Source organism: Dendrobates tinctorius, unplaced genomic scaffold (assembly GCF_039654945.1).
Source record: "Dendrobates tinctorius isolate UK_male_01 unplaced genomic scaffold, ASM3965494v1 ptg000171l, whole genome shotgun sequence".
NCBI lineage: Eukaryota > Metazoa > Chordata > Amphibia > Anura > Dendrobatidae > Dendrobates > Dendrobates tinctorius.
Window position 1 is genome coordinate 15,892,634 of NW_027361838.1, and position 17,367 is coordinate 15,910,000.

Below are 17,367 nucleotides of genomic sequence, written 5' to 3' on the forward strand. Positions count from 1 at the left end.
CTCAAATCAATTGTGCATTTGAGCCAATCTAGGTGTGAGTTTAAACCATATGACAAGCCTTTGTTACGCAAATCTCTATCTACATCAGTCAATACCTTTTTTGAAATATTTTAATTAGGTCTGTGGGCTGTTCCTGGTCACAGGGGGTCTCGACCGGGGCTTGTTGATTTTTCTGTTTCGATCTTTTGTCTCTTCTGTCTTTTCCATTGCCGTCTTCCTCCTCTCCTCATCCTCCTTTCGACAGAGGGGCGTCCAGCTCTACTAGAAGCAATTATACGGTTAGCATTGTTTTTCACATTGTTACATCTCCTATTGACTCTATTTTTATCCTTATGACCTCTCTTTCTCCATCTGATATCTTTCTGCCAGTTATATACATTTCCTGACTTATAGTCTTCCACATCACGGCTCCATTTCTTCCTTTTATTATCCTCCTATTCGACTCTTACTTTATCCAATCTACCCTTTACCACATCTTGAAAAGTCATCCACTCATTCTCCTTCAAGCTCTACTTGATTTCAGTGGTCAAATCCAATACGCCTTCCTGTAACCCTTTCAGTTCCAACTGCAAATACTCAACATTCAATTAAATAATGTCCATTGCATATTTGTTAGATATGTGGCTGAACCACATACAAAAATGAACATTGTTCATCATAAGATTAGGTCTAACATTTGATGTTAAGCCTCTGGGTATAATTCTCACTCTAGTGAAGTTAAATGTAGTTGGAGGGTTAAAATCTTCATCTCTCCCTCGTATTTCCTTTTTAAATCCAGCACAGTGGGATTATTTAAAAAGGCACCATCTCCTCCTATGGCTCCCATGAGCTGCTCGCAGTCCTCCTCCTCTGTATATGAGAATGCACCTGAATCCTTGTTATCATCCACTATCCACGGACACCAAACAAGAAAAAAATAAACAACATTTTTTTATGAATAAAAATTTTTTTTGGGCAAAAAAAAACAGTGTGCAAAAAAACCAAAAGGATAAAACTATAATAATTAAAAAAAAAAAAAATTGGCAGCAATACCAAAAGAAACCGGGTGCAATAAAACCTGTTAAGGTGGTGTCCAAACCTCCAAAATAGAAAATCGGTAAAAAACGGGCAGCACTCCAAAAATTAAAATGAAAAAACGTGGCTTTACTGATCCATTAGCAGCAACGTTTCGGCAGCTTTCTTTGACTTTCTCAAGCAGTGAGCAAACGTCAAGTGAACATTTAAATAGTGTTTCCACAGTATACCGTCTATCAATTATGTAAAACAGTGTTAAATAATACATCAGGTGCTAATACCAACACGTTCAGTGCTACATATGAACAAGTCACCCAGTTGATATACATCTATTTCTAAAGTGCAGCAGTGTAATAAAGTGTCAATGAGCTCATATCCTTCTTTATACCATATTCATATGGGGGTACTAAAAACAGTCACATTACAGAAAAAAATCTTACTGTACATCTATGTTAAAGACACCGCCATCACCCACGCTGTATTCGGCTTATTCACTGCCGCACTGAGCATGTCTGTGATGTCACCTGGAACCAACCAATCGATACAGTGTGCATAAGCATGCACAGTGTTCATGTTCTGTGGCCACTATTTTACTTAACCCCTTTCTGACATCAGATGTACTATCCCGTCCATGGGACCCGGGCCCCTATGCCCATGGACGGGATAGTACGTCTAGCGCGATCAGCGGCGCCCACGTGGTGTGCTCCGCTGATTGTGGCTGGGTGTCAGCTGATAATCACAGCTGACACCCGGCACTATGTGTCAGGGGCGGTCACAGACCTCCCCCGACACGTTAAGCCCTTGCACACCGCGATCAAACACGATCGCGGTGTACCGGGGGTTAAAGGGAAGCATTGGCAGGGAGGGGGCTCCCTCCGTGCTTCCCTGATCCCCCCCCCCACAGCAGCGCAACGTGCAGCGCTGCTGCGGGGGGGCTCTTTCCCTGCAGGTCCCCGGATCCAAGATGGCGACGGGGGCCTGCAGGGAGCTGGCTTCCTCAGTGCCTGCAAAGCGCAGGCATGAGGAAGCCTTCTGCACTGCATGTGACAGATTGCTGATCTGTGATGTGACAGATCAGCGATCTGTCACAGGACAGTGATGTCCCCCCTGGGACAACCTAATAAAGTTAAAAAAAAAAAAAAAAAAGGTGCAAAAATTAATTTTAAAAAAATCGCTAAATAAATTAAAAAAAAAAATATTCCCTAATTCATTTTTTGGAAATAAAAACAAAACCATAAAAGTACACATATTTGGTATCGCCGCGACCGTAACGACCTGCCCTATAAAACTTTCCCATTAGTTAACCCCTTTAGCTAACCCCTTAAAAAATAAAAAACGAAGCAAAAAAGAATGATTTATCATACTGCCGAACAAAAAGTGCAATAACACACGATCAAAAAGATGCATATAAATATCCATGGTACCGCTGAAAACAACATCTTGTCCCGCAAAAAAAGAGCCGCCACACAGCATCATCAGAGAAAAAATAAAGTTATAGCTCGCAGAATAAAGCGATGCAAAAATAATTATTTTTTATATAAAATTGTTTTTATTGCATAAAAGCACCAAAACATAAAAAAATGACATAAATAAGGTATCGCTGTAACCGTACTGACCCGAAGAATAAAATCGCTTTATCAATTTTGCCGCACTCGGAACGGTGTAAACGCACGCCCCCAAAAGAAATTCATGAAACACTGGTTTTTGTTCTTTCTGAGTCCCAAAAATTGGAATAAAAAGCGATCAAAATATGTCACGTGCCCGAACATGATACCAATAAAAACATCAACTCGTCCTGCAAAAAATAAGACCTCACATGACTCAGTGGGTCAAAATACGGAAAAATTATAGCTCTCAATATGTGGTGATGCAAAAACTATTTTTACAATAAAAAGCGTCTTTTAGCGTGTGACAGGTGCCAAAAATAAAAACCGCCATAAATAGTAAATCAAACCCCCTTAGTTAGGGAAAAATAATAAAATTAAAAAAATGTATTTATTTCCATTTTCCTTTTAGGGCTAGGGCTAGGGTTGGGGCTAGGGTTAGGGCTAGGGTTAGGGCTGAGATTAGGGTTAGGGGTGTGTTGGGGTTAGGATTGGAGTTAGAATTGGGGGGTTTCCACTGTTTGGGCACATCAGGTGCTCTCCAAGCGCAACATGGCGTCTGATCTCAATTCCAGCCAATTCTGCGTTGAAAAAGTCAAAGGTGCTCCTTCCCTTCCAAGCTCTGCCATGCGCCCAAACAGTGTTTTACCCCCACATATGGGGTATCAGCCTACTCAAGACAAATTACAAACAACTTTTGGGGTCCAATTTCTCCTGTTACCCTTAGGAAAATAAAAAATTGGGGGCAAAAATATCATTTTTGTGGGAAAAAATTGATTTTTTTTATTTTCATGCCCGGGCGTTATAAACTTCTGTGAAGCCCTTGGGTGTTCAAAGTGGTCACCACACATCTAGATAAGTTTCGTGGGGGGTCTAGTTTCCAACATGGGGTCACTTGTGGGGAGTTTCCACTGTTTAGGTACATTAGGGGCTCTCCAAAGGCAGCATGACACCCGCAGAGCATTCCATCAAAGTCTGCATTCCAAAACGACACTACTTCCCTTCCATGCCCCGACGTGGGCCCATACAGTAGTTTTCTCCCACATATGGGGTATCAGGGTACTCAGGACAAATTGGATAAGAATTTTTGGGGTTCATTTTCTCCTGGTACCCTTGGGAAAATAAAAAAATTGGGGACTAAATGATCATGTTTGTGGAAAAAATACGATTTTTTTATTTTCATGCCCGGGCGTTATAAACTTCTGTGAAGCACTGGGGGAGTTCAAAGTGCTCACCACACATCTAGATAAGTTCCTTAGGGGGTCTAGTTTCCAAAATGGGGTCACTTGTGGGGGGATTCCACTGTTTAGGTACATCAGGGGCTTTCCAAACGCGACATGGTGTCCGATCTCAATTCCAGCCAAAAAAAGTCAAATGGCGCTGTTTCCCTTCCGAGCTCTGCCATGCGCCCAAATAGTGGTTTACCCCCACATGTGGGGTATCGGCGTACTCAGGACAAATTGCACAATAACTTTTATGGTCCTGTTACCCTTGGGAAAGTAAGAATTGATGGTGAAAAGATCATTTTTGTGGAAAAAATTTGATTTTATAATTGTACGGCTGTACGTTATGAACTTCTGTGAAGCCCTTGGGGGTTCAAAGTTCTCACCAAACATCTAGATACATTCCTTGGGGGGTCTAGTTTCCAAAATGGGGTCACTTGTGGGGGGTTTCCACTGTTTATGTACATCAGGGGCTCTCCAAACGTGACATGGCGTCCGATCTGAATTCCAGCCAATTTTGCATTGAAAAAGTCAAACGGCGCTCCTTCCATTCTGAGCTCTGCCATGCGCCGAAACAGTCGTTCCCCCCCACACAAATCAGGTATCAGCGTACTCAGGAGAAATTGCACAATAACTTTTGCAGTCCAATTTCTCCTGTTACCCTTGGTAAAATAAAAAAAATTGAACCTGAAGTATTTTTTTTGTGAAAAAAAGTTAGATGTTCTTTTTTTTTTTTTTTAAATATTCAAAAAAATTCCTGTGACGCACCTAAAGGGTTAATAAACTTCTTGAATGTGGTTTTGAGCACCTTAAGGGGTGCAGTTTTTAGAATGGTGTCACTTTTGGGTATTTTCTATTATATAGACCCCTCAAAGTGGCTTCAAATGTGATGTGGTCCGAAAAAATAAAATGGTGTTGTAAAAATGAGAAATCGCTGGTCAACTTTTAACCCTTATAACTTCCTAACAAAAAAAAATTTTGGTTCCAAAATTGTGCTGATGTAAAGTAAACATGTGGGAAATGTTATTTATTAAGTTTTTTGTGTGCCGTATCGCTGTGATTTAAGGTCATAAAAATTCAAAGTTGGAAAATTGCGAAATTTTTAAAATTTTTGCCAAATTTCCATTTTTTTCACAAATAAACATAAGTTATATGACTGAAATTTTACCACTAACATGAAGTACAATATGTCACGAGAAAACAAAACAATGTCAGAATCACCGGGATCCATGGAAGCGTTTCAGAGTTATTACCTCATAAAGGGACAGTGGTCACAATTGTAAAAATTGGCCCGGTCATGAACGTGCAAACCACCCTTGGGGGTGAAGGGGTTAAGGGCAGGTTTGCTCACAATACATACATACTGAGGCTTAAACATTTAAAATAAATATCGATCTTGATTAAATTAGACCCCATAGGTCATATTAGGAGTGCAACTAGCCCTTAGAAGTGCAAGATAGGACGTCTTGAATGGATTACATCCACACTCACTCCGCAACTCCCAGCAGCTTTATGCACAGTGTAATTATATGAGCAAAAGCCTCCAAAGTAAATGTACTCCACCACGTAGCCTTCCATATATCATGGCCCTTTAGAGAACAAAACTGCAACTGCATAAGGCAGCCCGGGAGTGTCTAAAAAAAAAAATACTTCATAGAGAATTTTTTTTTTTCCATATTACATTTGTACTCGCCATACTTCCATAGATATATTCTTTTTCACATCTCTGAAAAAAAAAAACAAAAACGTGAGTATATGTCATAAAATATATGATTAAAACATTTTACAAAAAAACATTCCACAACCTTATATACAGAGAATTAGAGCATACGGCTCCCATATCTAGGAGAGATTTATGCTATTGTAAGTAATTTGTAAAGTCAATATTAAGTCCTTCAGGCTTGATAGTTTTTTTCTGCTCTTCTCTAAGCCATCTATGAAGTGATCAGTCATATTGAGAAGTATAGGAACAGGAGAAGTGTATTTATATTTAATTTGTATCGCTTGCTCCACAGGGCTTCAGAAAAATATGTAGTGAGCTGTATAAGGAATATGAAGATCGTTCTTTTGGGACTGAGATGTTTGGTAGAATAGACCTCTGCTCTATGCACAAAAAGAACAAGGATTCCGGCTACTACTACTGTGAGAGCTCTATTTTTATAGATGGTGCAATTCCATCCGAGGGGGCAGCATCAATACCCAAGGTTAGAGGAGAATCTAATGATCCTGTAGCAGGCGGAGACACTTGTACAGATTCCCTAGCAAAAAATGCTGACAAAATAAGTTCAGACATTGCTGATGCATTAACCATAAGCCAAAAGGAAGAAATCAAAGAGATGGATCGAAAAGGTGATGCATCAAACATCAATCTGGGAGAAAAATCCAGCTTTCAGTCAACACCTGATCTATTTCCAGCAGATCCAATGGCATCAACAGCTGTGGATGATGGACCTGAAGAGCAAAAGTGACAGATAAAAAAATTGATGCCAAAGAAATGTCCAGAGAGTTTAAGAAAACATGACGATCAGGAGGAAATCGGGCGTTGTGCTGCATAAGGATTCAGTGTTTAATGGTACAATGCCAACTAATGAGAACATATCAGGAGCTGCATTACAAAGGCTAGAAAGAAATGGAGATTGTCAGCTACAATAGCAAGCTTGGCTTTTCCGCAGCTCCCCGAAGTATCACACAGCCAGATGGCATGTTCTCTTCATCAAATCATTTTAAGAATGGCAGAAATGAGCTACCGGTGTAACTAGGACCAAGAAAATAAAGAAAGAAAAGCATATTTCTGAGATTGAAGTTTTGGTTAAATTCCTTTGTGAAGGTCTATAGGGAAATATCCTCTTCTTTCACATTTTTGTGCTGTTATTAGATGGGAACTTGGTCCAATGTATTGCTGATTTGTTAGATTTGACTTAATAAATGAGATTTTTTTCAGATAAATCAGCAGGGCTGAATAGAACTGAGGGCAATGTTCTTATGCAGAGCAGTTAAAGAAGCACTCCTCCTCCCGTCAACATTTTTTAACCTCTTATATATTGCCACCATCATGTTATATGGCACGATGTACGTACACTTGCTCATTTTACCCTTCACAGGATTAAAGGGAATGTGTCACAAGTTCTTGTTACTCTATCTGAGCACCGTATAATATAGGGGCAGAGAACCTGATTCCAGTGATGTGTCACTTATTTAGATGCTTGATATAATTTTGATAACATCACAGTTTTATCGGCTGCATTTCTAGCAGTACTATGAATGTTGAGCTCTGCTAAACCCCGCCCCATCACTGATTAGCAGCTTTCTGTCCATGTACAGTGTATATAGAAAGCTGCCAATCAATAATGGGGTGTGATATGCAGAGCTCATAAATTTGAGGATTACCTGGCAGGTTAACTAATCCTCTAATGATAATCTTCTTCTGATAAAACAGTGATTTTTATCAAAACTACACTATGCAGCCCAGTAAGTGACACATCGCTGGAATCAGGGTCTCTGGCTCTACGTTATGCTGCTGTCAGATTAGATGGCAAAAACCTTGGGACAGATTCCCTTTAAAAACTGATTAGTTGAATACTTCTAACCTCTGTGTAGAAACAGAAGGTAAATTTTCCCTGTATAACTCATAAGTAACTGCAAAGTCCTTGGCAGGGGAAGGAGAGAGCAGCTGTGTCAGGAGATGAGGAGGGGAATTATAACAGCAGGGATAATAGACTTCCTGTTTCTACAAAGAGCAGAGAAAAAATAATTAGCTGGGTAGAAAGGCAAAATGAGCAATTGTAATTACACAGTGCTATATAATATGATGACTGCGATATATTAAGAGGATACAAACTTTGATATGAGGGCTTCTTTAAAGAGCATTGGTATAATTTCACTTAACTTTAAAGAAATATATATATCTTTTTTCTTTACATTTTTTCAGCCAAAAATAGGGTTTCTGCTTTGCATTGCCAGTTATTGCCTCATGTGATATTAGTGATTTAAAGTGCCTAAAAGGTGTTGTATGGTTTAAAAAAAATTGGGATTATAGGATTGTATAAAATATTTCTACCAACAGGATGTCTGGCATTCTTATATATTTTTCCCCTACATTCCAGCACAGAATAGCACAGCACACATTTTTAGAAAAACTTCATTGACAAAGTTAACAAGGGTAAAAGTAGAATGGCATATACAGTTGATCTATTAGATAGAAGTAGTACACACATTGGACTGGAGTATGGCTGCAGTATCAGACTACACAGGATTTATTTGTAGTCTGTTGCCATAGCAACACACTTCTGTATAGGAGAAGTCAAAATATTTTTTTGGTTTGTTTAAAACTGTAAAGTTGTTTTATTCTCTGTTTAAAGTAAACCACCAATAAATATCTGAAAAAATGTTCATAGGTGATTTTTTTTTTCTTATACTATTACAATAAATTCACATCAAAAAGTACAGTAGCACCTGTGCACTGAAATATATGAAAACATTGAATATATGAATATTTAAACTGCATTACTGTCATATAGACTATATTTCTACACTTAGAAAATTGGTGTACTCAGTGCACAATTTGTGTGTGTCCACCAACCATGACAAGGCATATTTTTCTTTGAGAACCAATCCCATCAAACTAATCTATTCTGGACCTAGACCTACAAATGTAAAGAGAAGGTTGCATCAAGCTCTGGTTGAAGATCTTATCCATTATTGGGACAACCTCTAATCAATCTTAATCATTAAAATTCAAAACACTTCTAATCGCCTTCCATGCCGACACAGTTCCAGCGGTGTCGGCAGTTGTGTTCCCAGAGCCCACGTGAGGTTATATCACATGAGCCCGGTGTCCAATCAGTGCTGGCGTCTCTGTACCCACCTTCGGATGTATAAGTATTCAATAGGAAGCCAGAGTTGTGCCTGGCAACTCGCTTCCTCTTGATTACTGCTTTGTTGTTATGTCTGCCAAAGCACATTCATATGAGTAATGTGCAAATCAGGGAGACAAACTCCTGAATCTGACAGGTCCCTGTTCAGACTAGGAAAAGCCCTTTTCTCATCCTAGTCTGTTCCTTCCTGACAATGGAGGGTGACCCCCCCCCCAAGATAGCTCAATAGTGTCCCCACTATATGAAGACTTACCCTGAATGTCTTTAGCAGCTCCTAGGATCGCTAGAGAATAGAATCATAGAATCGTAGAGTTGGAAGGGACCTCCTGGGCCATCTGGTCCAACCCCCTGCTCAAAGCAGGATTCGCTAAATCATCCCAGTCAGATGTCTGTCCAGCCTCTGTTTGAAGACTTCCATTGAAGGAGAACTCACCACTTCTCGTGGCAGCCTGTTCCACTCATTGATCACTCTAACTGTCAAAAAGTTTTTTCTAATATCTAATCTGTGTCTCCTCCCCTTCAGTTTCATCCCATTGCTTCTAGTCTTTCCTTGTGCAAATGAGAATAAAGTTGATCCTTCTACAATGTGACAGCCCTTTAGATGTTTGTAGACAGCTATTAAGTCTCCTCTCAGTCTTCTCTTTTGCAAACTAAACATTCCCAAATCCTGCAACCTTTCCTCATAAGACAGGGTTTGCAGACCGGTCACCATTCTGGTCGCTCTTTTCTGAATAGAGTAGCAGTTCCCTAAGGAAAAAAGGAATTGCATATACAAAGCAACTGCAGCCAGCACAAACTAAAGCAAAGTGAATCCAAGAACGTCTTTCAATCACCAGCAGGAATCATAGAACGGTAGAGTTGGAGGGGACCTCCTGAGTCATCTGGTCCAGCCCCCTGCTCAAAGCAGGATTCACTAAATCATCCCAGACAGATGTCTGTCCAGCCTCTGTTTGAAGACTTCTATTGAATGAGAACTCACCACCTCTCATGGCAGCCTGTTCCACTCATTGATCACTCTAACTGAAAAAGTTTTTTCTAATATGTAATCTGTCTCCTCCTATTCAATTTTACCCCATTGCTTCTAGTCTTTCCTTGTGCAAATGAGAATAAAGATGATCCTTCTACAATGTGACAGCCCTTCAGATATTTGTAGACAGCTATTAAGTCTTCTGTCATCTTTTTTGCAAGCTAAACATTCCCAAATCCTGTAACCGTTCCTCATAGGACATGGTTTGGAGACCGGTCACCATTCTGGACGCTCTTCTCTGAACTTGCTCCAGTTTGTTGATGTCTTTTTTTTTAAATGTGGTGCCCAAAACTGGATACAGTATTCCAGATGAGGTCTGACCAAACAGGAGTAGAGGGCAATAATAACTTCATGTGATCTAGACTGTATGTTTCTATTAATACATCCCAGAATTGCATTTGCCATTTTTGCTGATGCATCACAGTGTTGACTCATGTTCAGTTTATGATCTATTAGTATACCCAAGTCTTTTTCACATGTGCTGTTGCTTAGCCCTATTCCTCCAATTCTGTATATGCTTTTTTCACTTTTAGTGCCCAGATGTAGTACTTTGCATTTTTCCCTGTTAAAAAGCATTGTGTTAGCTGCTGCCCACTGCTCCAGTTTATTTAAATCTTTTTTTCTACTAACATGGTGTCTGGCATTCTTAAATATTATAATATATATATAATAAATATACAAACACCAGTAGTTGAAGGTATTTAAAGCTGCACCCAAAAGATGACATGACAGACAACCTGAATAAATGAAAAACATCTGTTATCCAAAACTGACAGAAGCAAAGCACCCAAAGAAAAGGTGTTGTGGCTCAGCAGAAAGAGACGGCAACCACAGAGCACAGAATCTTCAAATATATGGTTAAAAAAAAAAATCTGACCATCTCCTCCTAACAGAATATAGCAAATTTCAACAGGTGCTATCCCATTAACTACTGTATTTTCCGGCATTTAAGATGACTTTTTAACCCCTGAAAATCATCTTAAAAGTCGGGGGTCATCTTATACGCTGAGTGCATATGGTGGGGGAGTGGTCCCGATGAAGAAGGGAGGGTGTAAGTGGTGTTATCATCCCCTTTTACCTCATTGGTGGCAGCAGTGCGGCAGCTCTGTGCTGGGGGTAGACGCAGCTCCTCTTTGTCTAGCGTGGGGGCGCTGTGCCGGGGGGCGGCTGCGGCAGCTCTCTGTCCAGCATCGAGGCTCCTCTGGCATTTCCCCGAAGCCCAGAGGCCTCCTTTGCTGCGATGCGGTGGCCTCCGGGAAAATGGCCGCGGAGCCCACGCATGCTCAGATTCAGATCTCGTCCCGAGATCTCGGGAGGCGAGATCTGAATCAGCATGCATGGGCTCCGGCGGCCATTTTGAGGAAATGCCAGAGGAGCGCCGATGCTGCCCAAAGAGCCTCCGCATCCGCCCCCCAGCACAGCGCCCCCACGCTGGACAAAGAGGAGCCACCGCCGCTGCCGACCCCCAGCACAGAGCCGCCATACTGCAGATGGAGGAGCCTCCGATCCTCAGCACAGAGACCCGCAGATAGCACTGCTTCCACCAATGGGGTAAAAGGAGGATGATAACTCCACTTACACCCTCCCTTCGTCATCGAGACCACTCCCCCGCCATATGCAGATTGCTCCGCTCCCGGCATATAAGATGACACACTGCATATAAGAAGACCCCCCCTGACTTTTAAGAAGATTTTCTATTTTAACTGGAAAAGTTGGGGGTCATCATATACGCCCGGTCGTCTTATACGCTGGAAAATACAGTATTTTGTAACAGTGTTGCTAATAAATCCACCAGTCACTATAGCTGAACAGATCTGGCAAAATACAAATTCACCTGTTTGCGAGGATTTTCCAGAGATGTTAAAATTTACAAAGACTAATTTCTTTTCAGATCAAATGTCCCTGATTATGCTCTGGTGCCTTCCCGGACTGCAGAGCCTAATGGGTAAAAAATTTAAAATAATCCTCATACCTCATCACTCACCTCTTCTGTCCCTACGCTGCTCACTGGCACACTTGTGAGCAGGTAGCGGGATGCAGTAACAGACAAGAGGCAGACCAAGGGTTAACAAAGGGTTTAATTCACAGGAGGATACCCCTTGCAGGGAGATATTTAAATGAGAGTTCTTCCCTAATACAAAGTACACTTCTAAGGGGGTTTAAACTAATAGGGCAAGAAAATGTAAACTATGCACTTATCACTTTGCGCTCCAGTCACATATGTGCCCCTCGCTTTGACTGGGGCCACTTGGAATGAGCCACAAAGGGGATCTGTTACAGTCTTGTGGAAAATGGGGGAAGCTTTTCTGGCGTTGAGAATGTCCTCTTGTGGTCCTGACGGTGTCTTCTTTTCAATCTTGTCACTGGCGGTGATTGCGTGGGGTGCTAGCATAGGCACAGGCCCAAACGGTTGCAGGGCAGAAGAAGGAGCAGATTCTTCCCTCAGTGGTGAGAATTCTTGTACTATCGGGGCCAGGGAGACAGTCCCGAAACAGTTCACAGTGGTCTGTTCAGTCTGCTGAGCTTTACTGTTGAGCACCGGTATCCCTTACACAGACCTTGCCTTCCCCAGTCAGTACCGTCAGCCGGGGTAGTTGTGCCAGCGTCGTCGGCTGAGTTTGCAGTCTTGTCAAGGACCTTGATGTAGGCAGGGACAACGATGTTGGCGGGGACAGCGGTACATGCAGCCTGTCAGCGGGACCCCATCGGTCAGCTCCTGTCAACGTGTCCTCTCATCTCCAGCTCCCCTTAGCTCCGCCCCCTCACCTTACAGCAGGAATTACCTCACACCACTGACGCGCGTTCAGCATTCCCACCTCCACAGTTTGAATTTCTCCATGCGCATTTTCTGTCTGCTTAGCCACGCCCCCTTTTCTCAAGCACAGGGAGCATCCTGTTACTCTAAGCATTCCCCCTGTAACTGAGGTGAGAAACCTGAAGTTTCTGAGCCCTTTATGGATGAGACAAGCCTGGCTTGCTTCTTCTCCTTACACACTCATCACACAGGTCCTCATCGCATCTTCTGATCCCTGTCATGACTCTGAAATCCCTAGGCCTCTTGCACTGAACCATGGCTTCCAGCTTTGATGAGGCCCTGGAGAATTCAACACATGAAAAACGTCATGGCGACATAATGTCACAATGTGGGCCATGCAAGTGCAAGCACAGAGTGGTGGATTTTGGCATGAATGGCGAGGACTGGATCTGTGGTGGTGGTGAGCAGAGGGGCCAGAGAGGTGAGCTGTATAGGTAGCATAAGTATTTTTTTTAACCTTTCGATTGTGCTTTGCGGTTTAGTGAACTGCTGCAACTTTGCCGAATCTGGGCAGGAGCGAATTACAAAAAGTCCATATTTTGACAAATGCAGATTTTTGTAGAATTAAGTTCCACGCAAATGTATTTGCTCATTTCTTCCAGTTACCTCTCTTGACATCTATTTTAATAAATGCTTACAAGCCACATGAAATGACATTATTGGAGCATACTTCCATGTAACTTCTTATAAGTCTACATTGTGCCATTTCTGTTATTGCTCCAAGAAATGTATGAAATGGTCATTGCCATTTTTATGTCAAAGAGGTGAGTTCCTGCATTTTCTGCCACTGATTGATAGGACTATGCCAGACTGTATAGGAACATGCTTTGTAGCACCTAGTTGCAATAGGAATACAAATATTCTCCAATGCAGATCTGTCAGGGGAAATGACTTTTTTAAAAAACAAATTCAGAATATACCTAAAAAGTCTGAATTCAGTAAAAATTAAAATACTGTATATTTCCAGCCTTAAGTAGATCTACAGTATATTGGAAATATAATGTGATACACTGTGCTAGGCATGATGTATTATCTTTTTGGCAATATTTGCTTTTCTGAATTATGTTTCCCTACAGTGTTTTTCATTTTGTTCATCCTTGTAAATGGCTTTTCACTTCAAATGGATTATTTTTCCTTTTGGAATGTTCCTTTATATATTTTTTTTATATATTTTTACTTTTTTCTACAGGCACACCAGATCTTCAATGTTATTATATATTATAGATTACGGTAGATGTCAAATATTTACTGGTAATGTTTTTTTTTTATTATTTAATCATAATGTGTATGAAGCAAGCAGAATGTACAACATCTTTTTGCCATTAGATGGCACCAATGCAATAAGGATTTCATGTTGTGTTGCAGGAGATATATTTGGCTTCTCACATCTAGCAAAATATTTCCTGCTGTGTAACAACACAAAATGATGCATCACTGCACAGAAATGTATTTTACACTTGTATAACATGTGAAGTTACAAAATAAATTGGGAACCACTGAAATGAAGGCAATAATCCCTGCCCCCCCTAATGAGGTCCTAATATTCAGTGCTTGCTAAACGGCTATTAGTCACGGTATGAGAAGCAGAGCTAGAGCACTGGAAAAATCCCCAAAGCACTTCAGAAGATAGCGCTGAAAGATTTGAGAACAGACTCCTTCTGGCCTACAGGGAAACAGGTGAATCCCCCAATGTGCCCATGAGTAAGCCACGTACCCCCACAACATGAGCAGTAGTTGTCACAATACACTTGATTCTCTACGTATAGACAAAAGCGGCATCTCCCCAATCATTTAACATAGAATCACACAAGGAAAGAGGATCAAAAGGCAATCATAATATGTATAAAAAATACAATTATTATTAGAACAACATTAAAATCATACCACCAAATACCGGAGCAAAAGGGAAAGTACAAGGCATTCACTGCTCATAACACTCAAGGACGCTAAGGTCCAGGGAAACAGACACCACAGATGGAATAACAGGACTAAGGGGGTATTGGAATCAGGTATATAAAACACAATGTTATCCACTACTGCGCAGTGATGATAGTTCTCATTATAAGGAAAGCATACACCACAGGTGAAGTATTGGGACTAAAAAAGTGCGCAATAATCCAGTTATGGAACACACAATATTACCACAATAATATCCACTGCTTCGCAATGATCTCAAACCTATAAGGGCATAATGTGCCCAGCACCACCTAGTGTGTCCCTTTTCCTTCAACTTATTTATATAGCTATGCAGGGTAGCAGAGAAATGTAATTAACTATGTCACCTAACAGTTCCCTGTAATCAGGTTACTGCTGCAATGCTATAACCTACTGCACAATAATAATAAATCTAGTATAAACCTATAATAGGTATCACATATCTAGCAACCCCTAATAAGCCCATCATACCAGTGACTATCAGAACTCCATAATTTGTAATAATTACCTATTGGTGTCAGTGGTACCGAGTGCCGTGATTCCTGGGTCAGCACGTCCACCCCGACGCACGTTTCGGACTCCTTAGGGGGTGCTATTTTTATGTCCATGTATTCTGCAAGGAAAATAAAGATTTTTTTCTTCCTATAAAATTGCTAAAAATCCATGAAAAACAATTCTAATAATGTAATTTAATGCCATGTAATGCACTTTAAAAAAAAACCAATAAATCTCACAAATCAGCAGACAGATAAATTGTAGTGAACTGCACAACACAGTGATCAGATTATTTATGGTCTCCATTACACCCATTTTTTTTTAATGAAAAAGTGAGGCTGTTTACATGTAGCGTAAATCTGTGTTTTATTTCTGCTGTCTTTTTTCTGCACGGGTCCACAACACACAACACAATAACCATCTTCTCTGATTATTGCATTTTTGCTCTGTTTATTTTATGTATTTAGCCTTTATTTGATGCATTTTTTAGTGCAGATGTAAAGCTTTGATTTTACTATATAAAATGCAGTAAAAAATTTTTTTACATTCTTATTTTCAAGCTCCACATAGAAACCTATAGAAAAAAAGCACTAAAACTACACAGTACAACATCGCCTTTGGACACAGAGTGCAGGATTTTGAATTAAATTATATCTACTTTGATTGGTCATTTAGGCCATGTTCACATGTAGCGTAAATGTTATGTTTTTTTTCTGCTGCTTTTCTTGCACAGATGTTCTACTTGGTTTAACTGTCCAATCAAAATGGATGTGTTTTCACTAAAGCTGTGCCCTCTGCAGGGCTGCCATCAGGGCATTACTGCCCTGACTGGCGTATGGGGCCCGATCAGCAGAGGGGGCCTGCATCGGGCCCCGTCACCTCTACCCATCAGGCCCCACTGCCTTTTCCCCAGTGGGAATAGTTAAAGCTGCGAACCAATCGGAGGCTCGCAGCTGACGTCAGCGCGTACGTCGCTGGCGTCTGATGTCATTGTCAGTCACCGACGAGTGCGCCCTTTCTCGTTTGGGTACAGATCGCTCGCCGCTGGAGCGCGGCAAGGAAAGGTTGGTGCGAACACAACCTGCTTTTCAACAATATGCCATTTGTTTATTTAGATTTATAGACTACATCGTTATGTTGTGGACTGAAACCTTTGAATATTGCAGATGTTTCATCATATCCTTGAAAGACAACTTATTGAACATTAATTTGACTTCAACCTTTTCATGTTCCTCGGTAGATTGTGGATCTCAAGATCTCACTGGAAGGATCAACAAACAGATGTAAATAGTCTTTTACATTATGCAAGCTTTCACCCTCTTCATATATGGAATGGTATCCCTAAGGGGCAATTTTTACACCTTAGGAGGAAGTGTAGCATCACAGAGGACTTTAAACCACAAGCACTTGATTTAATGTACAGGTTTGCAGTAAGGGGACACCCACGTAAAAAATTATTTCAAGGGTGTATCAACACTCTCAGACGATTGGTCGTAAGGATACATTAAAGCCAATATTGAGAGAAACACCAAGGACCATTGATTTGATAGCCACATGTTATAAAACAATCAGTGTCAAGACATCAGCTGGATTATGGATAAAAATTGGGGGATACTCCTCAGTGAACCAAGATTATGACAGTTTATTTCACCACACCCGATAATTATTGCCAGGAGATCTAGAGATCTCATGGCTGTCCAATCTTTGACTGGGAGATGTGGGACTTTGTCCAGGTTTTCTGTTCAGGAGATTGCTCAAGCTATTTAACTGAGATGTCTGTCCCTGATCACTGCCACATGCAGGTTGGGCTTCCTGGTCAGTATTTGCCTGATTCTGTTCTGATCATCTGTTACCTGACCCTTTGGACCATGTTCTGGCTACCCCTTTGTCTTGTCCTTTAGCTTGATCCACTATTTCCTGGTATTTTAACCTTTGGACCGTGACCTCACATCCCCCTGGAACATCTGACTTTGCTGCCTCATGATCTGTCCGTGAGTAGTGACTAACGTCACAGTTTGGTTGAATAGGGGAACTAAACTCAAGGGCTCATACCCTTGTGGCAATTGTTCAATCTGACCATTTATGACAGGGAAAGAATATTGTTCACTCAATCTCTTTTGTACAAATTCATCCACAAGAATATTTCAACTGTAAATTACAAAATCTTCTATAAGCCCTTGTCTGTTCACGTCGTAAAATTTATGTTGGGTAACCCCACAGAAACTCAGACGTAGAATACAACAACACTTCTTGAACATTAGGATGGTGAAGAAGGACATGGATTAAGGTAAGACACTGACGTATGTTGCTGCACATTGCCTACATCACCATGATATCAAAACTAAGGGGACATGTGTCATGAGGCTGGAGATGGTTTTAA

At 41.0% G+C, this 17,367-nt stretch overlaps 2 protein-coding genes across 4 annotated transcripts in view; one reads left to right on the forward strand and one right to left on the reverse strand.

Moving 5' to 3' along the window:
* LOC141053827 (uncharacterized) overlaps positions 1-6,725 on the forward strand; it is a 124,928-nt gene extending 118,203 nt beyond the window's left edge. For both annotated transcript variants that reach the window (XM_073550929.1, XM_073550930.1), the window contains exon 6: positions 5,857-6,725. In XM_073550929.1, the coding sequence (XP_073407030.1) occupies positions 5,857-6,309 (453 nt within the window). In that variant the 3' untranslated portion in view covers positions 6,310-6,725. The remainder of the gene's footprint in view (positions 1-5,856) is intronic.
* TMEM200C (transmembrane protein 200C) overlaps positions 1-17,367 on the reverse strand; it is a 399,449-nt gene that overhangs the window by 2,679 nt on the left and 379,403 nt on the right. For both annotated transcript variants that reach the window (XR_012221272.1, XR_012221273.1), the window contains 3 exons: positions 15,001-15,105; positions 5,523-5,567; positions 96-258 (listed from right to left, as the gene is read on the reverse strand). The gene's annotated coding sequence lies outside the window, so the exon portion shown is untranslated. The remainder of the gene's footprint in view (positions 1-95; positions 259-5,522; positions 5,568-15,000; positions 15,106-17,367) is intronic.